The sequence below is a fragment of the Diabrotica undecimpunctata genome, chromosome 10 (assembly GCF_040954645.1).
Source record: "Diabrotica undecimpunctata isolate CICGRU chromosome 10, icDiaUnde3, whole genome shotgun sequence".
In the NCBI taxonomy this organism is placed as follows: domain Eukaryota; kingdom Metazoa; phylum Arthropoda; class Insecta; order Coleoptera; family Chrysomelidae; genus Diabrotica; species Diabrotica undecimpunctata.
Window position 1 is genome coordinate 67,367,261 of NC_092812.1, and position 23,874 is coordinate 67,391,134.

Consider the following 23,874-nt stretch of genomic DNA (forward strand, 5'->3'; position numbering starts at 1 on the left):
ATTTTATAGGTTTTTACAATTAGGGGTAGTTTTCACCCTTAAAAACCAAAAGCATACGACTCAATATACAAAATAAACTAGAGGGTGAAATAAGTCTAATCCCAAATTTTTGTACAAATCGATGCTAGACGAAAAAATTGCGAGGTTTTGCCATTTTTCAGATTCATTTCCTGGCCTAATTAGCTCATTTTTCAAACAATCTTATAAACAAATTAAATTTTGCAAAAACTATTTAACCGATCTGGCCCATCTTTTGCACACAATTCAAGATCGATAAGAAGCGTAAGTTAAGGTACATTTAAACAAATTTTAATAAATAATAGAAAAGTTATTAACAATATTCAAAAACAACGATGTTGTTGTTCATTTTGCAATAATTTTTTTGTTTATGACCCGATTTTAATTTAGAATATCTCATTTTTTGTATCTTTTTTTTTCTGAAAAAGTTGTCTGTTGACGTCTCTAGATAGACAAGTTTTTAAATGAGCCAAATAATGAGTTTCTACAAAATGAATTAACGGAAACAATAGATGTGAAAAAGGAACTACCCCAGGGAGACGCTCTATCATGCATCTTGTTCAACATCGTACTCGGAGAAAATACTGAGGGACACAACAGTCAATACACGAGGAACAATCATTAATAAAACCGTGCAAATACTAGCATTTGCAGATGATGTTGACATAATCGCAAGATCAAGAAGAGAAATGATAGAGGCATACAACCAAATAGAACGAGCTGCACAAAATAGTGGTCTTAAAATCAATCAGACCAAAACAAAATATATGCAGGTAAGTAAAAACGCAGAAATAAGGCAGCCACAAAATATAACATTAGGAGAATACAACATAGAGGGGGTAAAAAACTTTATATACTTGGGATCCCTAGTCACGTCTGATAATAACGTTACGGAGGAAGTGAAGAGGCGAATATTTATTGCAAATAAATGTTACCATGGCTTAATTAGACACCTAAGATCAGATAACGTCGCAAGAAAGACAAAATGCCAAATATATAAAACCCTAATAAGACCGGTACTCACATATGGCTCAGAAACCTGGACACTCACTAAAAGAGAGGAAACGTTGTTAGCCACCTTCGAAAGAAAAATCTTGCGACACATATATAAGGGCACAAAAGAAAACGGAATATGGCGAAGACGATACAACTCTGAACTATACAAAATATACCAGGATCCGGATATTATAACATTCATTAAAATAGGACGTCTGCGTTGGATAGGACATGTAGAAAGAATGGAAGAAGGCGAAATACCAAACAAAATATTCAAACATATGCCAGTAGGAAAAAGAACAAGAGGAAGACCGAAACTGAGATACTTAGAACAAATAGAAAATGATATAACAACCTTAAAAATAAAAAACTGGAGAAAAAAAGCACGAAACAGATCAGAATGAAGAAGAATCCTGGAACAGGCCAACACCCAAAAAGGGTTGTCGAGCCAGTGATGATGATGATGATGATGAAATAATGAGTTTCTACTACTTTTTATATCTCCTATCTCCACTACTTTTTAACCTTGTATTAGAGAAAGCCATGAGGTCGGCCAAAATAAAAACAGAATTGCTATCGGTTCAAGATCCAAAGCTATTACTCGCATATGCAGATGACATAGATCTCGTTGGAGACTCCATCCTATCCACGAAAGACATCTTCAACGAGGAGCAACAAGTAAAGTAGGGCTGAAGATTAATGAAGAGAACACGAAATATATGTGTATAAATAGAACGACACGAAGAGACAGAATAGGACAAAATGTGAAGATCAACACCTTCAATTTTGAAAGAGTACAACGTTTTAAGTATCTGGGGGCCGTAATCACAGCTGACAACGATGTTACTGAAGAAATAAAAGACAGAATCCAATCTGCAAACCGCTGTCTATTCGCACTGGATAAGCTCATAAAATCAAAAAATCTTACAAGAAGTTCAAAGATCAAAATCTATAAATCCATCGTCAGACCTGTAATAACATACGGATGCGAAACGTGGACCATGACCAAAACAAACGAAGAAAAGCTCAGACGCTTTGAACGAAAAATACTTTTTCGAAAAATTCGAGGTCCGAAAAATTTTCGGACCTCGCCATGACATCACCACAAACCAGTATAAGATCAGAACCAATATCGAATTAAAAGCACTCTACAATGACGCCGATATTGTCCAAGAAATTAAATCACAGCGACTAAGATGGGCAGGCCACGTGCACAGACTGCATAACGATAGACTTGTAAAACTGGTATGGGAAGAGATTCCCACAGGCAAAAGACCACTCGGACGTCCCAGAATGCGATGGAGAGATAACATCCAAGCAGATCTCCGGAAAATGAACATTCCATTGGAACCTAGGTTGATGGAAGACCAAACAAATTGGAAAAAAGTTGTACAGTCAGCCAAGACCCACCCAGGGTTGTAGCGCTACGCGATGATAAAATAATGAGTTTGGCGTTTTGATTGTGGAAAATATTTCCACTAAAAACTTGATGAATTCCTAGATGAGTCTTTTTGTGTGTAAATATTATGTACTAACCTTTTTCTCTTATTAGGCGACTTCGAATCTGCTGTGGGTACAAGCTGTTCTCCTGGTCTACACCAAATAATAGGTCCATCGTTACTTTCTGTAGGTCTCATTTGATCACAAATGGATAGAGCTCCCCAAGGCATTGTCTAAAACAATTAAATATTATATATAAGGTATAAGTTTTTTAAAGACAACATACCAAGTTGAGAAATTCGTTATCTTCCAACATTAATAACAAATCTGGAAAATATCCACCAACTTCTTCATGCGCAGTACCAACAATACTAATCTGATGAAGTGGTCCATATCGAACAGTGCCAGCTTCATAGTGTTTGCAAACATTTTCATGATAATTTGCAAGCGTTGTTGTTTCGATATCAGAACTCTTACTTAACAATCCATTCTTAACAGTAAGGGAGGGGTAGTTTTCTGCCATGTAGGTCAAAATATCTGGAAGGTAAGTCGCACCTCCATGAACAACTGCAACTACAAATGTTGCCCAGCCATCTTTGTCTTCTTGGAATGCTAGTTTGAAGAACTCATTTGCTAACTCTTTAGACTCAGTGGGACTAAGGTGTTTTATTTCATCTTGATACATTCTGAGGATCTTAGCACCTCCATTGGTATGGGTTTCTATGTGGTAGTATTTGCGGTACTTCAGTGTTTTCTGAAAAAGCAAACAAAAAAATAATCCATACTTTAAAGACATCTTATAAAAAGATAGGTCAATTGGAGGGAAGAGAAAAACACATGGATATGTAAGGAAAATATTAGGAGAATTAACAGACGGAATAAGAATCAACATTTTTATCTGAAAAAAGAATGTAAAAAGTACTCACATCTTCAGGGGGGTAACTATAGTTGCCATTGGTAAGAAGTCTTGCTCGAGGCTCACTTCTATGACTCGAGTGTTTATATTTTGAATTGTGCGATGATTTTTTAGAACTTTTGTGTTCATGCCGATGTTTCCTCTCATCTTTATTGTTCACACTTTTTGATGACGAAGATGTTGATGAAGATGTTGTTGTAATTAATTTATTTTTGGAATCTTGGTCAACTCTCGGCACTTTAGCTTTCAAAAAATTGTTATCTTCAGAATGAGCCCGCTTAACTCCTGTAGTTGGTTTCACAGCAATATCAACAGACCTCGTTCTTGATTTTCGTAAGGAGCAACTGGAATCTGTAGAGCTAGATGTATGTCTGTCCATTACCTTAATTTTACTATTTGCTAAGTTTTCAACAGCCGTTAGAAGTTCATATCCTTCTTTTCCTTTAAGCAAATTATAATCCATATTCTCAACCAAGCTGGAACATATCTTCTTTGGCTTTACTGGTTTTTTTGGGTCAGCTAGATTGTTTACAATTGGATGAGAAGAATTATCTTTACTATCTCTAATTTCGCTGCTATTAGAAGTAACATTACTCTTTATAAACCCATTAGGGGAATCACAGCCACTTGTTGTTAAAGGCCAAGATTGCAGATTTTCAGTATCCTTGGGTGTTGGATATGGATAGTACATTGCGCGATTGATATCTGATTCATCTTTTATATTTAAACTTTCCTCATTTGAATTACACCTGAAAAAAAAACATATATTACGCAAACAGTCTGTAAAATAACTAACCTAGAACAATATCTTAGGATAGGTACATAAGATATACTAGGATTTACAGGAATAAGGTATATATGATTGGATTAAAATAAGGAAATGAACAGACCTTGATAAGTCACTATTGTCAAAGGTTCTTCTTGACTTTTCTAGCCAGCTGGGATCTGAAGAGCTAGATGTATGTTTATCCATCACTTTAATTCTACTATAAGCTATGTCTTCAATAGATGTCAAAAGATCACACTCTATTTTGCCCGTAAGAAGGTTATGGTCTAGAATATCAATAAAGCTTGAACATAACTTAATAGTTTTTATGTGTTTTTTTGGGCTAGAATGACCTTTTGTGATAGGATGATTACCATCTTGATATTCTCTAATTTTAGAACTAAATGTACTGTTTTCAGAACCCCCGGCCATTTTTATAGATGGAAATTGGAGGTTTTGAGGAGTTTTAGGTATGGAATGAGGATGGTTTGTTGCGGGATTCCCACCTAATTCTGCTTCTATATCTATGTCACTTGAATTATACCTGCAAGAATAAACCATACACTAATGGCCAAAATTCTGGAAACTTTACAAAAATTATCGTTTTCCAGCAACAATCGTCTCATGATCGTTATTTATATAGTTTATCAGTACAATTACATTTTTATTTTATTGTTTTATATTTCTGTTTTATATTTTATGTATTTCTCACTCTATATTTATATTAACATAATTATTTAATAAAATATGGAAACATTCAAGCGAAACGCCGAAAATTCGTGAATGTTCGATTTGTGAATGGCAAGATTGGCAATATTGTATTGCGTCAGGGTTTTGCTAATCAGTCAACGACCCAATTTGAAGCGTTTAGTATAGTTTCGTGCGACTTCCAGTGTTTATTAGTGACTTCAGATAGTTGTTACTAAGGTGATATTATTTAATTGTCTCAGATGAATTCATCAGCGTCGATTCAACGATAATGGCACCAAGAAACCCAAAACATGTTCACTGGTCGCCAGGAAAGAGAGCCAAAGCAATTATTGTTGGCGAAGAAAGTTACACATATCAAGAAATAGTAAACAAATTAGGTGGTGCAAAATCAGGTGTAATGAAAGTTTGTAAACGTTATCATAACACTGGAACGACAAAATATGCAAAAAGAGCAGGCAGTTTGAAGTTTGTTCGCCGCCGACCGGGGGAAGACCTTTTGCCCAGTGTACTACAGTCACTATGAAGCATCCTATGAGTGTCATGGTATGGGCTTGTATGACCACTAATGGAGTTATACGTTTAGCAGTAATAGAGGGCAATATTAATACAAAAAATATCTGGAACAGTTACTGCAAGCCAAACTGCTGCCGACTATCAGAGATTTGTTTGAAGAGGATGCCCAACAATGCATGTTGCAGCAGGATGGAGCGCCTTGTCATACGGCTAAGACTTCCATGGAATGGTTGAGAAACCATGACGTTACAGTCCTGCCTTGACCTGGAAATAGTCCAGATCTAAATCCAATAGAAAATTTATGGTCAAGGCTGAAAGTGTTAGTATCACGACGAAACCCAAGTCACAAGAGAGAACTGATAGAAGCCTTTGTTCAAAACTGGTTTAGAGTTATTACACCAGAAGATTTGTGCTTGTCTCGTGAACTCCATGCCTCGTAGACTCGAGTCTATCCTAAAAAACAAAGGTTATCCTACCAAATACTAATTTTCTTGATAATAACCGTTGTTTCCTTTTTTTTTTAAATATATCTACTAATAGCTAACGGCTGTTGTTTTATTTATTTTTAAATTTTTAGAGGGTTTTTCCTCTTAAAATGTATGTTAAATTTTAAGTAGAAGCATAAAAGGATGCAATAAAATTATAGATAAACTTATAAATAACATAGTTCTTCTGAAAAAGAGGAATGCTGATAGCAAAACTAAAATTTTTGTAAAGTTTCCAGAATTTTGGCCACTAGTCTATACTACACTAATACAAATACACAGTAAATTAACCCAAATACAAAATTTTGGGATTTACATTTAAGATATAAAGGGTTAAATATAAGACAGAACAGACCTCAATAATTCCAAATCGCACAGATCACACCCTGCTTTATCTTTAAGTAGGTCATGATTACCACATTGATGTTCTCTAATTTTACAACTAAATGTATTTTTTTCAGAACCCCTGCCCATTTTTACAGATGGAAATTGGAGGTTTTGTGGAATTTTAGGTATGGAATGAGGATGGTTTGTTAAGGGATTCCCACCCAATTCTGCTTCTATATCTATGTCACTTGAATTATACCTGCAAGAATAAACCATATACTAACTACACTAATACAGCTACACAGTAAATTATCTCAAATACAAAATTTTGGGGTTTACATTTATGATATAAAGAGTTAAATATAAGAAAGAACGGTTGAGTTTACCGAAAGTACAAGCTGAATATAGCCGCAAATGTCAAAAATATTTCGGTTTGGGAGTGTTGGCATGTTTTTATAATGCATATGTTGTATGCTTCAAATATAAAGAGATAAAGCTTTTAAAAAGTACATTATGATTATACTATTTTATGAATCCTGCAATTTTTAATTTATATGAAGCAATAACGAGTAAATATTTGTCTCTTTCGAGATTAATTGCAAACATCTGTTGTAATCTGGCAACTGCTGATTTGACGATTGCCAAATCTATCCCATAATCTATTAAAGGGTAATTGCTAAAAAAGTTTCTAATAATTAACTGCAATTAATCTATAAAGAAACAAATATTTACTCATTGCTGTTTTATATAAATCAAAAATTGCAGAATTCATAACATAATATAAACAAAATGTACTTTTCTAAAGCTTTATCTTTTTATATTTGAAGCATACAGCATCTACATTATAAAAACATGCCAACACTGCTATACCGAAATTTTTTGTTCCATGTTTGACATTTGCGGCTATAATCAGCTTGTACTTTCGGTAAACTCAACCGAAAGAACAGACCTCGATAATTCCAAATCGCTACTTGTTAGGCCTTCCTCACATGTAAGAGACTCAAGAAAGTCACTAGTGTCGAAGTTTCTTCTTGACTTTTCTAGCCAGCTGGGATCTGAAGAGCTAGATGTATGTTTATCCATCACTTTAATTTTACTATAAGCTATGTTTTCAATAGATGTCAAAAGATCACACTCTATTTTGCCTGTAAGCAGGTCATGGTCTAGAGTATCAATAAAACTTGAACATAACTTTATATTTTTTACAGTAGAAAGATTTTCTTTTATAGGATGAACATTACGATTTTGATATTGTCTAATTTGACCACTAAATTGATTTTTTACAGAACCAAAGGCCATTTTTAAAGATGGAATTTGTAGGTTTTGTGGAGTTTCAGGTATGGGATTTGGATAGTGCGTTGTTGGATTTACACCTAATTCTGCTTCTTGTGGAGTTTCAGGTATGGGGTTTGGATAGTATGTTGTTGGATTTACACCTAATTCTGCTTCTTGTGGAGTTTCAGGTATGGGATTTGGATAGTGCATTGTTGCACATAATTCTGCTTCTTGTGGAGTTTCAGGTATGGGATTTGGATAGTGCATTGTTGGATTTTCACATAATTCTGCTTCTTGTGGTGTTTCAGGTATGGGATTTGGATAGTGTGTTGTTGGATTTACACCTAATTCTGCTTCTTGTAGAGTTTCAGGTATGGGTTTTGGATAGTATGTTGTTGGATTTACACCTAATTCTGCTTCTTGTGGTGTTTCAGGTATGGGATTTGGATAGTGCGTTTTTGGATTTACACCTAATTCTGCTTCTTGTGGTGTTTCAGGTATGGGATTTGGATAGTGTGTTGTTGGATTTACACCTAATTCTGCTTCTTGTGGAGTTTCAGGTATGGGATTTGGATAGTGCATTGTTGCACATAATTCTGCTTCTTGTGGTGTTTCAGGTATGGGATTTGGATAGTGCGTTTTTGGATTTACACCTAATTCTGCTTCTTGTGGAGCTTCAGGTATGGGATTTGGATAATGTGTTGTTGGATTTACACATAATTCTGCTTCTTGTGGAGTTTCAGGTATGGGATTTGGATAGTGCATTGTTGGATTTACACCTAATTCTGCTTCTTGTGGTGTTTCAGGTATGGGATTTGGATAGTGCATTGTTGGATTTACACCTAAATCTGCTTCTGTATCTATGTCACTTAATTTACACCTGCAAGAATAAAGCATGTTATATGAATAGATAGATGTAAACCACCCCAAAAATAATATTCTGGGATAGATACATAAGATATAAAAAGTAAATTATATAAGGGGACTCAACAGACCTTAATAATTCAAAATCACTACTTCTTAGACCTGCCTCAGATACAAAAGAATGATTACAGTCAACATTAATGTGGCTCTTGATGTTTCAAATCAACTGAATCTGAAGAACTAGCTGTATGTTTATCCATTATCTTAATTTTGTTGTAAGCTATGTTCTATATAGAGATTAAATGACCAAACCTTGTTTTGCCTTTAACCCTCCCTTTTTTGCAAGGTTAGAATCTAGAGTATTAACAAAGCTTGCACATAACTTCATTGGTTTTAAAGGCTTTTTTGGGTTAGAAACACTTTTTGTTATATGTGAATGTTATCTTGAGAATTACTAATGGGGTTAAATTCACTCTTCATAGTATCACAGTCAATTTTTAATGAATGGAATTTAAGGTTTTCATAAGTTGGTATGGGATTAGGATCATATATCGATGGATTCATATCTGATGCTTCATTTAAATCTTCTTTACTTAGATTATACCTACAGGAATACTATACGTTAGACTAATTTCTAGGATTTAAAACAATCTAAAACCAAATACTGCCCTAGGCATATAAACTAATAAAGCTGCAGGTGGTAAACAACTGATAGTTGACTAAAAATAGAGAATACTTTCAAACTAGGCAGGGAAAGGTAAAAGAAAAAGAGGGGCCAGAAATATACTTGCCACAAAATGATACTATAGAATGAAAAACATACTTAATTTATACAGCAGTCAACAAACTAAAATAGATTACGGAAAACAATAATGTTAGATATAATACACAAGAAGAGTTGCGACTGGAACCAAGAAAAACACACCTTTCGATTACATATGTTGATAAAAATTTTATGTTGACTAATTTGGTGGCTAATCTGTTGACTTAACAGCACATTACTGCTCATGCTTGATGTGAAAATGCCTTCTCCATCGATAAGTCCTCTTCAACCATTTTGTAGGTCTGCTCTCCAATTTCTCTTTAATCTTGTGGTATATGGCAGTAGTAATGGCTGAACTAGTAAATTTGTGTGAGTTTCTTATTTATTATAGTGTTTTATGCTTTGCCTTTGTCTTTCAACCTAATTTATTTTTAGGACTTCGTGAATTGTTTGATTGGAGAGATATCGTATCATGGTGCATCTATTTTAAGAAGTTTGTTTTTTAATATGTAGGTAAAGTTAGCATATCCATTGTATAAGGCCGAATTCAGATCAACACTCTAATTTATTACAGAAAGAAAAAAAATATTACTGTAACTGTTTCCGAGAAACAGTGGGGATGCTAACTTTACGGTAAAGCTAGCATAGCAATAGATATACACTGGGGTGCAAAATTAACCGGACACTCAAATTTTTTTTTTGTTGTTGGTGTTTAGATCAAAACTTGTTTAATTTGTTTGAATTGTATTTTATACCTTATTAGCGATAACGTTTTTGTCTTGTTTGAACCTTGTTTTAGATGTTTTGTGCGAAAAACAACACTTTTACACATATGTTTTGTTATTAATGTGAAATAGTGGCTAGGTATTAATTTCAGTTTATTGTGGACTTTGCTACCTTAATCTAAAGTATGCCTGATCGAATGAGAGCTGTAATTAGGGCTCGTAGAGTTAATTAAAGTAGTAAAGGGCCTGCGTAGCGCAAGCGGTAGGATTCTTGTCTCGCAAGCCGGTGGTCCGGGGTTCGAATCCCACCGCCGGCAAGAACATCTAGACATTTTAAAAATGTCTATAGGCCCCAGGTCGACTCAGCCTGAATAAAAATGAGTACCTTGGGTAAAACCAGGGGTAATAATAGACGGTTGAAGCGTAGCACTGGCCATGTTACCTTCCTTGTATACCGTAGGCCCTAGATATAGCAGACTACCCTGCTATACTCCCAAAGCCGCGACAGCGGTATAAAACGGGAGACTATTATTATAGAGTTAATACACTCTACTAAATATCTTTTTCCATAAAAAATGTTTATATTTAAAAAAAATAATTTTTGTTTCTTTGCAGATTTTCAAATTTTTTTTAATTGTTTATTGTTTTTTCTGTATAACATTCTTGAGTTGTAATAAATTTGACTTTTAAATTTTGTTTATTATTAAATATTCAATTGGGATCATCTTAAACTTTTTTAAACGCCAGTGTTGATGAAAAATCTGAGTGTCCGGTTAATTTTGCACCCCAGTGTATCTTGGCAAGAAAAATATATCTTGTACAAAGCCCGTCTTGGCGGCATAGTTTATGATATATAATTAATTACCGTTGATTGGTATATTAACCAATCCCCAGAAGCTACTCCACCATCCCATAGCTCAAAACACAAACCCGGAAAACCGAGATATTTTACATTGCCGAGATATAGCTATGACAATGCTAGCTTTACCGTACAGTGAGCATAACCTAACAGCATAATTAGCAATAAATTCCTTGCGGTTCGCTTTTTGGCCGATATTTCGGTTTTCCGGGGGTGTGTTTTGAGTTAGGGGATGATGGGGTAGCTTTTGGGGATTTGTTAATATATCAATCAACAGCAAATAATTAGCAATAAAATATGCCGCCATGATGGGCCCTGTATCCCTTTACCTTGAGGAGATATAGCAATGGCTATGCTAGCTTTAATGAAAAGTTATCTTATTCATTGATTCTCGGTAACGGCTACAGCAATAAATTATATTTTTGGCCTGAATTCGGGCTTATAAAATGAATATGCTACCTTTAAAGACATTTTTTTAATGATACTTTGGACTTTCTACTGATTAGCCAGTAAATATCTTTTACTTTTAAATCAATTTGTTTGTGTTTTTTGGTTATATGTCTGTCCAGGTTAGTCCGCTGTCTAGGCGAATTCCTAAATATTTCGTGTTTGTGGATTGTGGTATTTGTATGTTGTTTAGGTACACTGGTGCTTCCTCGGGGTAAAGGTAACTCGCACAGATTTCGTTTTGTTAATTTGGATTTTCCATGTTTGCAGCCATATTTTTATTTGATCCAAGTGACTTTGGAGAAGTGTGGAAGCTCTCACTGGATTTGCATCTCTTGCAAGGATAACAGGGTCATTGGCAAATGAACTTATTGTGGTTTCTCTAGTAGCAAGGAGGTCTATACACAACAGTGTTGTGTATAGTACATATAGGAGTGGGCCAATAACACACGAGAAATGTTTATTGAATTTTGTTCTTAACTCTGTCACTCAGATAAGATACTTTTTTGTCTTGAATAATAATCCTGAGATCAAGATATGAGAAATGTGGAAATATGTGCTTGGCGGAGGAAGGCGATGGATAGGGACGACTGGAAAAAAATTCTTGGGGAGGATGATAATAATCCTGTGTGCCACACCTTGTTCAAGGCTTGACTGATATCTAGAATTTCAGAGGTGCAGGAACTATTGGTCTCCTAATCCTTGGTTTATATTATGAATAATTTCGTGGTTGAACAGTTGAGTGTATTTCTCTAAAGCCAAACTGGTGAGTTGGTATTAATTCTTCAGTCATCAATCAGCCAATCCCGTCCACTGCTGGACATAGGCCTCCCTCAGTTCTTTCCAGTGTTCTCTACACTGGGCCGCTTGTAGCCAGTTTCCCGCTACTCTTTTTATGTCGTCGGTCCATCTAGTCGGTGGTCGTCCTCGGCTTCTTTTATAATTTCTGGGCCTCCATTCCATAATTCGTCTTGTCCATCGTCCATCTTGTGTTCTGGCTAAGTGTCCTACCCAGTTCCACTTAAGTCTCGTGGTTCTTTCGATGACGTCTTGAACTCCTGATCTTTGCCTGATTTGTCGGTTTGTTATGTGGTCTCGGAGGCTCACATTCAGCATTGCACGTTCCATGGCTCGTTGTGTAACTCTTAGTTTATTCGCAGATTTCTGCGTGAGTGTTAAAGTCTCTGCTCCATAAGTTTGTACAGGCAAAACACATTGGTTATAAACTTTTCGCTTGAGACACATGGGAATTGAACTTTTTAGAATATGGCTTAGTTTGCCAAATGCTGCCCATGTCAGGCCTATTCGTCTCTGTATTTCATTTGTTTGATTGTCTCCGTTTATTTTGATCTCGTGTCCCAGATATTTGTAAGTGTCTGTTTGTTGTATGGTATTATTGTCGATAGTTATATTTCCACTCATCCATTGGAAATATAACTGTGGAAATTCTTCAGTATCAGGATAAAAATTTATTCTTTGTAGCAGCAGTTTTTCAAATATTTTGGAGATAACAGGTGGTAATCTTATTGATTGATATGATGTGACATTATTTGGATTTGCCAGGTTTCAGAATGATTATTATTTCTGTCAGTTTCAGAACTTTAGACCAGTAGTTGAGCCTTAGGATAGCATTAAATTGAAATTGAAAAATAAGCAAAGAATACGAAAAATTAGAAGAACAGCACAATTGGAAGTTCAGATAAAATACAAAATATAACATACTAAATTATAATTATGAAAAAATTCAGAACAAATACTAAAACATGTAACTTTACGATAATACTGAATACTGACCTGTTTTTATTGTTGTCTGTATCACTAGGCTCAGGAGGTTCTGGTTCAGCTTTAGGCTGCTCATCTTCTTGCTTTATCTCACTAGTATCAAATAATCTATCATCTTGTGACTTTAACTTAACATCATCTGTTAACACAACCTCCTGATTATCACTAACATTGTTTTCAGGATCAGCAACTGTACTGCTTACAAAATTCTTTGGAACAAATTCCTTAATAGTTTCTTTATCTGCACTGATATTATCACATGAGTTAGTTGTAAGACTGTTGGTTAGTTGCACATTATCCACAGCTAAAAAAAAGTTGTTTTAATTTTTATACACTAATAGAATAATGCTTTTGAATGATTATGAGCTAGAGTAAAAAGCATGTAATGATGGAAGTTTTTGTTATATCTATCAATAATTTTGATCTTGTAGCATACTATATGTGTGCATTACTTTTATATGAAGGAATTATATACAGATGTAGATAAACAGGACAATCACGAAGGTATCACAACTAGAGATGTGTAAAACTGTTGAATGGCACTTTCATGTTGGCACTTGTATTGATACAGTGTGTCAATTGTATTGATAGGTACAGTGGAACTGACACAGTGATACTTATGACACATTTCAACACCTGAATACACTGTATTAATATAACACATTGAAACACATTAGGTATGTACTCTACCTTTATTCCTGTCTCTATATTTTAAACCAGTCTATCTGGGAAAAATCATTTATTTCAATTAAAAATCTTATACAGATATTTGAAGGTTCTAAAAAGTACATAAGGGTAGCTGATGAAAAATCTGTAAAGATGTACAGCTGCTTTTGCTTTGTTTTTGTTTTAAACAATCTTAAAAAGTGAAAAAGTCATTTTTTTGGCTAGAAAACGTTTCTTATGCAATTTAGAGAAAAATGGTTAAAATAAAAATTGTAGATCTTAAAATGTTCTTCAATTTGCGAGTTTCTAAATTAAAATACACAAAGAATTCACCAAGACAGAAGCTACAAACCCTTAATTTTGCAGTAAAACCTTTCAAATTGTGGCAATTAATAAGTTATTAAGGTGTGCTAAATTTCAAATAGATTGATCGAATAGTTTATAAGTTATTCAATTTGTTTATCCCGGAGAGCAATAATTTAAACAACTGCTCTTGCCCAGACACTCACTCTAGACTAGAGGAATTCTGTAAATCGAAATCGATTCAATAAGGGTACATTTTTAAGGTATATAAAAAAACAAACATTTTATCAAATTTGTTATTACAAAACAGTTTGAAAAAAGAGTGACTTTTTAGCTTATAAACAATTAAACGGAAACGTGGAAAGGTGAACTACAAAAATATTATTTATACTTATTAGCTACTTATCTTCATTAAATGCAATTATAATAAAATGAATTATTTTGTTGAAAAACAAAAAAAAATAAAAGAAATAAATGTATATTAACCTTGTACATCACACTTATTTTTTAAGGCATGAACTTCACACTCCCACCCAAACACCCAAAGCTGTTTTTTAGCAAAAAAACAGAAAATGTGAATATTTGATGGATTTGGGAGAATATCTAATCTTAGTAGAATGTGTAGAAAAAAATTTAACCATGGTGTGGTATTTCACAAAGAGATATATTTGTTGAAATTCAAAAATAATATAAAATAATATTTAAACATAAAACATTGTTATTAAAACAAATAAACATTAAATTGAAATTATCATCTACAAAATACACCTGTATAACTATCCTTGTAACAAAAAAATAAACTCTTTTGGTAATATAAGTCTTAGTTATTCTTAGCCAGGTCTTCAGTTTCTTGGATCCTGATGTTCGCATTCACAGCATAGCTGGGCTCTACGTTCCATGCAATATGGTCTGCGACACTCAGAACACGCAAAACTGGTTTTTCTATCTTTTCCTTTTGCACAAAAGCAGCATCTAACTTTTTTTGTTAAATGAACATCATGTTGTGGTGGGGGGACTTCAATTCCCAGAATTTCAGAAATTCTTTGCCGCAGTGTTTTTTGTAAAGTAGCCACGGTCAATCGTTCTTGTAACCATGGTTCAATTAGACTCATTCCTAACTGCTTTAGAAAAGATTTTCGATTATTGTTTCTACTTTCCTTCCAGTGGGGATTTGAGAGAAAACAAAACCATTGCATTTATTCCACTAGCATCAAGTATATTGAAAAAAAACTCGTAGCGGCCAACGTCTGGTCTTCCGTGAGGTAGTGTAAGAATGGCAAAGCTGATCAAATGTATCTGTTCCTCTCTTCGTTTCATTATACGAATGTATAATATTGGGCTTACCCGTAATGGCATTAAGAGAGTCATCAGAATGCAATGTTGACAGCAAAAGAACAATTTTGTTTTCGAAATGGACGTTTTCCTCTATATCCTACAAGCTGTTCATCTACAGTACAGTATTCGTATGGTGTGTAGTATGATTTACAGTTATTCACAAAAATGTCGAATAATTCTCGTATAGGTGCAAATTTATCCACTAATTTTCTTTCTGCTCTACTGTCCTTACTATCAAACCTCAGACATAAGGCTATAAATTGGAATCACTGCTGTGACATCGTCGCTCGAAATATTCCATTTCCAAATTTTACTGAGCAAAGTTCATCTAAGTTACAGTTAGATACTCGTAATGCACCTGCTAAAAATAACAGCCCAATGAAAGCCTTCACTTCTGTTCTAGTTACTGGTCTTGTGTAACTCTGCTGTCTAATATCATTGCATTTACGAATGACTTCTTCATTTGAGTGCAAAACAATAACATCTATCATTTGTTCGTCGAACAACAAATTCCAAGATTGTTCAGGAGATTGAACTGTGCTCGCTTCTCCTTTGGGGCCAGGTAAATGTATTACAATGTTTTCTCGTCTTGTACGACCCTGTCTTGCTGGTGGTTGTGTGCTCCACCGATGACCATTTTTCCCCAGTAAACTAGGAATATTTCTAACTGGTGCATCCACTATTTCGTCTTCATTGTCGCTTTGTTCACTGTTGCTGTCTGACAGTTGCTCTTCAACGTAATCTTCATCAGACTCGTCCCCTCCAAACATATCGTCTACAATGTCGTTTTCACTCTCATTCTCCCATAAATTGTCTGCCTCTCTCTGTAATTCTACCTCAGTTAAAGGACGACGATTTTCTCTGCTAGTTGATGCCTTTACTCGACTATTTTCTCTACTAGTTGACGCCATTATACTAAAATAAATAAAAATAAGTTAAAACAAAATTATTACCGTAAACATCACCCTTGGGTCCGGGGTACCCATGCTTGTACTTCTGGAAATATCTTACCTCGTTGTTTCACTAAAATGCAGCGGATGACCCGTATTCTAACTCGGCTTACGACAGACTGAATTTACATAAAGTGACGACACACATAAACCACTCATGCGCATGTCACATTGCAATGAATGACTCTCTGGGTTTCTGAGACCCAACAGTGCAGTTCCAGGGTTAATAATATATAATAATTATATATTTATATAAATAATATACACTTATTAATAAAATTTAAATACTTCTTACGAAATAGTAAAATTCAATAACTTTGAATTTTACTACATATTATACAATTTGAAGTTCCAATCTAAAAAAAAACGGAGCTCGACAGTACTCCCCTCCACTTTTCCTGGTGGTATTTTACAAGTACCACCATTTTAACGGGCTATAACTTTTTACTTTTTCACTGATCTATAAGTAATCTATAAATTGAATCACAAAATGTAGATCTTGGTTTAGAATCCCTTCAATTTCCAGCTATTAATGTTAATACACAATGGAAGTATGATTTTAAGTACAAAACGCTATGATTTTAAGAATAAAATGCTATCTTGGTTTCTACTGGTCATATAAGGTTCTGTTTTTTTTTGGAAAGTGTGTTTTTCACCAGCTTTTGATGAAGCCTACATAAAAGCGTATGGCATAAACAATATCAAAGTTATTATAAATATTTATAAGCTAAAAAGTCAGCCCTTTTTCAAACTGGTTTTTTATTAAAAAATTTAATAAAAACTTGTAAGTTTTTTTAATATACCCTAAAACTGAAGCTTCAAAGAATCGATTGCAATTTACAAAATACCTGTAGAGTCAAGGTTTGGGCAAGTACAGTTGTTTAAATAATTGCTCTCCGGGATAAACAAATTGAATAACTTATAAACTATTTGGTTGCATATTGCAAATTTAGCACACTTTAATAACTCACTAACTGCCACAATTTTGTAGTAACATGTAGTAAATGTAGTAACAAAAAGCAAAAAATTATCCTGGTAGGATATATATACATATCATCCATTAACGAAAATTCCAATCCTAGCCAACTTTGGAAAAAATACAACAAATTCAAGGTCACAAAACTAATAATAAAATTACTCCTTTATTCCACACCCTTGCGAAACAATTTGAAGAGAAGTTTAGAAATAAAACTAATCATATTATTTTGTCTTATCATGAAATATATCCACACAGAAGTACTCTAATACCATCTTCATATCCCTGTACCTTTCACGATCCACGAGCTAATATCTGCCTTAGCTAATAGCAGAAACACCGCAGCTGAGCCTGATATTTTTCATGCATTCCTAAAGCATTTGTCTAACTATGGTCTCAATAAATTCCTAATTTTATATGATCTAATCTGTAGTTCACATAAATTTTTTTCTCAATGGAGCAAGTCTATTGTTATTTATACTAATATTCAAACCAAATCAGACAACTATTTTTCCAATCAGACCTTACAGACCAATCTCCCTCATATGCACTATGTGTAAGCTAATAGAAAAAATGATCAACAAAAATTCCTTTTATGGTATTTTGAAAAATACAAGATTATTCCAAAGGAACAATCTGGTTACCAGGGACCAGAGATACTCTTGTACTACTCCAAACCCATATCTCTAACGCAATTAATGGCAAAAACAAGATCTGATAGCAGCCATCTTCGATAAAGAAGGTGTATTTTATACCATCTCTAGAGACACAATTCTTGACCAAACTTTCTCAATGTGACCTCACTGGCAACATACGTATTTTTAAAAAACTTCCTAACATCTATAACATTCAGGGTTTCTTTTGAATAACTACCTTTCTTCTCCACACATCCAACATGATGGTGTTCAAGGTTCAGTTTTAAGCACATACTTATTCATTCTGGCGATTATCAAGTTAAGTCACACTATTGGCCCACCAATCAAATGCATATTATATGCCGATGACCTAATAATGTACTGTCATGGTAAATCCCACACAACTACTAGTAAAAATCTGCAATGATTACAAAACAAAGTTGCTTCTCTAGGACTTATCATCTCCCATTAAATATAACTAAAACACTCTCATATTATCATTGGGGCGTGATAATGTGAAAGTTTACAGATCATTAATCCATTCCAAGTTCGTTTATGAATGTTTCATCTACATGTATGCAACTAAATCAATCCTAAATTCACTAAATACAGTTCACAATACAGTTATCTGTCTATGTCTTGGAGCATTCCGCTCTAGTCCAGCAGAAAGTCTTTACTGTAAAGCTAATGAACTTCCTCTATGGCTTAGGTGAGAATATCTACTCCTCTCCTATGCTGCTGCAATTTCTTACAACCCCTCCAATCCACTATATCCTGTAATTATATTGTCACACCAACTCAATAACAACCCTCCATCTAACTTAATTATACATTCTATTCCTAATCTTCTACAGTCGTTATTTAAAGATATGAATTTGTCTAGAACCAGAATTATACCATTCGCCAATAATCCCTATTGGATTAACATAATCCCACATCAAGATGTTTACCTCAACAAATTTAACAATAAAGATACCAGCGTTAATACATTAAGAATTCTCTTTCGAGAACTAATAAACAAAATACATATAACTTGGTTCTTTGCATTGACGAGTGAAAGACTGAAAGTGGAGTTAAATATTCTGTAACCACTGTACAACATCAAACTCATCAAAATAGTATCCACACTTGTGAATTATTAGCTATCTCAAGAGCTTTCAAATATGCTCAACAATAATACATATATTAATCAACTATAACTCTGTCATTGTTATGTCACAATACGCCAGCAGCTCGTTATCAGAATAATTTGTGCTGACCAAATTTTAATCTGCTAAAACGCATCGTGAATAGGTATGTTATAGCTAGTCCACTGTAAAGGACCGCATATTACTTATTAAAATGTAAGTAGAGCCCAAATCAACAAGGCGATCTAATTCCTAGAGAAAAATCAACTATTAAACAAAATATAAATATTACATGTTTTTTTTATGTTAGATGTTAACTACATTATTTGTAATTTATATTATAAGTATACCATGTAAACTGTAACTCTTGTTAATGACCATAGATGTCACATGCACGTCAATTTAAATAAAAAAAAAAGATGCCTTCATGGAACGCCACTGATAGAGAGTAAATAAAGATTCGAATAATTTGTGCTGAACCAATTTTAAACTAGCTAAAACGCATTGTGAATAGGTCTGTTCTTACAGCTGGCCCACTGTAAAGAACAGCATATTACTTTTAAAGGTAAGTAGAGCCCTTAAAATTTTATGAACTCATATTATTTTGATTTTCTTATTAGTAAAAGATGTATTTGATTTGCACCTATACACGCAATAGTAAATAAGGAATTAAATTTATACAAACACATCAGAATACTTGTAGACTAATTATTTATCGATAATAAATAAAATGTTGCATGTACAAGCATTTTAATATATTTGATAACAAAGTACCTTAGTCATAGGTATGTAAATATGTACGAAATACAATACAAATACCTATGAGTAAGACAACATTCTCTAATTAAGTATGTAGTAGCAAATTAGTTTCAGGCATATAAACTTTTCCAGTCTATAATGGAAATTACTGGTCATCAGCTGAATCAAAATAATGATACTAACTATTAGACCAGTGCGGATCTGTTTTCGCATAATAATTTTACAATCTAAACTTAAAAAAATTTAAATTCTTTACATTTTGCAGAACAAAAAATAAACCATATACGTACCTAGAAGTTTGTAAATTGTTTTATATTTATAAAAGAGCATTCCGCTCATCTAACGCACTTTATAGAAATGAAATCGGATTATTTGGGCGGTCTCGGGGATTTTTTAAAATTGTAAAAAACTTTTTGGGTTAAACAATAGGATTTAGGGATGTACCGGATCGGGTACCTGGCCAATCCGACCGGAACCGAAATTCCTACCGCTAACCGGACCGGACCCCGGAATACCGGCCGGATCAGAACCTACCTATAAGTAAGTATTCCAAACGCCTAATGTTATGTTACCTAAGTGTTATCTATTTAAACTTTAGAGATGTAATGAACTAAGTGTAACATGTCATTATGTATGCAAATACTGCAGATCTATAGCTATGCCAAAATATTTTTTTTTATTTAAAACACTTATTTCACATCAACCAAGAAGGGCCATTAGTGGGATGACAAACACAATAGTTTTAATATGATTATGTACAATAAATAGTATAATACAATTTTATATCTTAAATAATTGAATACATTTAAATTTTTATGTCAGGATGGATTTGAGGTCATCTGAACTTCCATGGATTCTTCTTTGATTTTGGAAACATGGGCAGTCAAGCAGGAAGTGTTTTACTGTCAATTAAGTGGAGTAGTTGTTGCAAATTGGTGGTGGATCTTTACTGGTTAAAAATTTATGTGTGACAGCAGTATGACCAATTCTTAAACGGTTTATAATTACTTGATCTCGTCTATTTGTGGGGTTATCCAAAGAGCTGTTCACCTTTGGGCATATTGGGTTTAATTTGGTTGCTGAATTTTCCCAGTAATTTTGCCAAATGTTATTGCAATGAACTTTAATCAGATGTTTCATGTAACTATAAGGATATTTTTTGTAGTATCTTCTAAGTTGATATGGCTTGTAGTTGCTAGTTGATCTGCTTTTTCATTTCCCCAGATTCCAGTGTGGGGATGGTACCCAAATGAAAGCTGTGTCCTTTTCCATGGAATGAAGTATTTCTAATTCATGTTTTATTGCTTGTATAATGGGATTTGTTGTATAAATTTGCTTTAATTTTAATTATTCATTAAGTGAATCTCTAATGATGACGCACTTCATTGTATTACTCGTTTTGAAAAAAACTTTTAATATAGCTTTGGTCTGGCCTGTGAGTACACTACAATTTGTAGTTAAGTGTATGCTGTAGGAGTTTTCATCAGAATAGTAAGCAGCAGCATGTCCATCTGGGGTTTTAGGAGGTCGGTAAAGATTTGTAAGTAGTTGGGGTAATGGGATATGATTTCTGCAAAAAGATTTTTAATTATCGCGAAGTTTGTATTTGATTTGGGGTACTTTCTTAGTGTCAGGTCAATGATCAGTAGGCAGGTTGCCCATGGAGGAGAGATTGCATTTGTATATAGCAATAGACTAAGTTGATCCATGTTAAAATTTGTGACTTATTCTTTCTATTAGAGGTATACAGTTTGTTGTCTTTTTAAAATAAAGGATGGCTGGGTAAAAAATTTGAGAGAAAAGAGGATATTGTTTTTTAAATGAAATTTTATTTTTTTTTTTTAGATCTAAAAGAGTGGGACCGGAAAATGGAAAAAAACGAGTATAGAGCCAATCAAAACTACTGATATGCTCTTGCCTGATGGTCTATTGAAAAAAAAAATTAGTTGTATGTGTTTGAAAGAATGTTCCAAGTCTGTGGTCGAATTACACATGGTTTGAACTGTACTGATTACTGTTCTAGCTGTTCCAGGCAAACTTAAAAAAACTTAGAAAGCATTATTATTAACCTCGAAGAAGAAAATACTGATACTGCTACTAACTTTGATGAAATTGATTTAGAATCATACGATGAAAACTTTGGGAGTAATTTTTACTTTTATGATGAAGATTTTGATGAAGTAATAGAAGATCCGTCCAGCCAACAACACAAGAAAGCACGCTTATGCGAATAATTATCTGAAAATTGAAAAAAAAAGATACTTTCTATATGAAATAAATATAAATAATAATTTTTAATTCAATTCTATAACTTAAATTTAATAATTTAAAATTATATTGTCGTGAAGTTCATTTTTATTAATATATCATAAAAAATATTACAAAAATTAATTTGTTTAAACAAAGATTGTTTGAAATGCTTGAGCTTTGAAATGAGAATATTTATATTTAGAGCAATAAAAGATACACGTTTGGTAAGTGTTTAAAAAAAAAGTATACAACATGCGTTATTTAGGTTTCTGTATTAAAGTTAAATCGCATTAAAAAAAAGAACATTGCTAGATTGTAAAACGTATACCGATTTGAATTTTGAAATTAAATTTTATTTAACCTAGTATTTTTCACGCGCAATACCGATCGTTTTTATTATTACAATATTATGTTATGAATATCTTGAAGATATGAAAATATTTATCGAGAAAGAGCTCCGAAAGAGAAAGGTAATGGGTTCAAAGACGTAGTAGCATCCTATTGTTTACAACTTCGGCACAAATGCAGGTCAACTTTAACCGGTTGTATCTCAGGAACCACTGCTCGTAATTCAATTTTTTTTCTTTTATAACAAACGTCTTGCCGAGTCTTTTCTAACGCCGCTTCCAGAATTTAATTTAAACTAATAGTTGCCGAGATATTCTATTTGTTTATAAGCAAAAAAATTGTTTAGAATTTTAAAAAATTCCTAGGCCGCCCAAATAATCCGATTTCATTTCTATTAAGTGCGTTGGATAGGTGGAGTGCTCTTTTACATTTAAAAACAAATTTACAAACTTTTATATGGTTTAGTTTTTATTGGACAAGCAATTAAAATTGAAATCGCAAAATTATTATTCGAAATTTATAAAATTGATTTTAATGAGATTTGGTTAACTGTTTTATTAAGTATATTATAAAAAATTTCTAGGCAAAATATGAAGGTCCTAACTGTAAGTTGTTGAAAAACATTGAATAAGAAAAGGCTTATTTTGCCCACTTTTTTTATTTATTGCTATTTAGCATGAAGGGTAATTTGATTCATATTGGGTCAGTCGTATCTTCAGTGTCAGAAAATTCAATTATCGCTATTTTATTTCATTACGACTTCGAAAATGAATAGTTATTAGCAAGAAAAATAAAAAAAAAAACAATTATTTTAAACATTTTAATTTTTTCTATTCATATTCCCGACCTATTTGAGAAGGGGTAAAGTCAATTATCATTATTAAAGTAATCAAACAACTTTTTCTGCAAAAATCAGAATGCCACCTCTCACATCCAAAATTTTTTCACAGATTCGCCCTGGTCTATATAAATGCAATTATGAATTAGAAACCATGAAATTTTAACACAAGAAAGAAGTAAAACAAAGTATTTAGATTACTTTAAGTAATATACAGGACCAACGTGGATTCAAAATTCTTAGGATAGAGATTAAGAGACTGTAAAAAACATGTAATTTGAGTTTTTCCAATGTGAATTGGTGTTGAATAAATGACTCTTTTTATAAAGGTTCACACAAAAATATTGCATATGTTTAAATTTAGTTGGAGATGGTATTTCAGTGTTTCAGTCATTCAAAATATTGAATCATTTATCTGGTTGTGTGCTTCTGCCTAGTGTTAGTAATTTTCATTTGGAATTATTCACTACCACAATCATTTATATATCTCACTGTGATATTGTGCCGCAGTAAGTGTGCCTTCAAAATAAGGGTACTTGCCAATTTCTATGATATTGACTATTGTCAGCAGTACACTTCAAGTACTGGCCACTTGAAAATTTATAAACCAGTACTATTGGATCTCTGAAAAAGTCTATTTTCTAGTATCACTGAATGTCTGAAAAAATATGCATTTTAGATGTGATTTCTACTTTTTTATCTACACGGAAGTATTATTTGATAATTTTTGCTTTTTGCTGTATTCAATACCATTTTTACTTATATTTTCTCAAAAAAAAAAATAGTTTAACATGTATATA

General features: G+C 33.3%; 1 protein-coding gene across 2 annotated transcripts in view; it reads right to left on the bottom strand.

Moving 5' to 3' along the window:
• Window positions 1-23,874, bottom strand: part of LOC140452295 (uncharacterized) — an 82,827-nt gene that overhangs the window by 34,959 nt on the left and 23,994 nt on the right. The window contains exons 2-5 of one of the 2 annotated variants that reach the window (XM_072546463.1): window positions 12,900-13,191; window positions 3,381-4,119; window positions 2,741-3,208; window positions 2,551-2,687 (exon numbers count right to left, since the gene is read on the bottom strand). In XM_072546463.1, the coding sequence (XP_072402564.1) occupies window positions 2,551-2,687; window positions 2,741-3,208; window positions 3,381-4,119; window positions 12,900-13,191 (1,636 nt within the window). Of the gene's footprint in view, window positions 1-2,550; window positions 2,688-2,740; window positions 3,209-3,380; window positions 4,120-4,260; window positions 4,713-12,899; window positions 13,192-23,874 lie in introns of those variants that run through there. The other variant, XM_072546464.1, reaches the window with a different exon arrangement.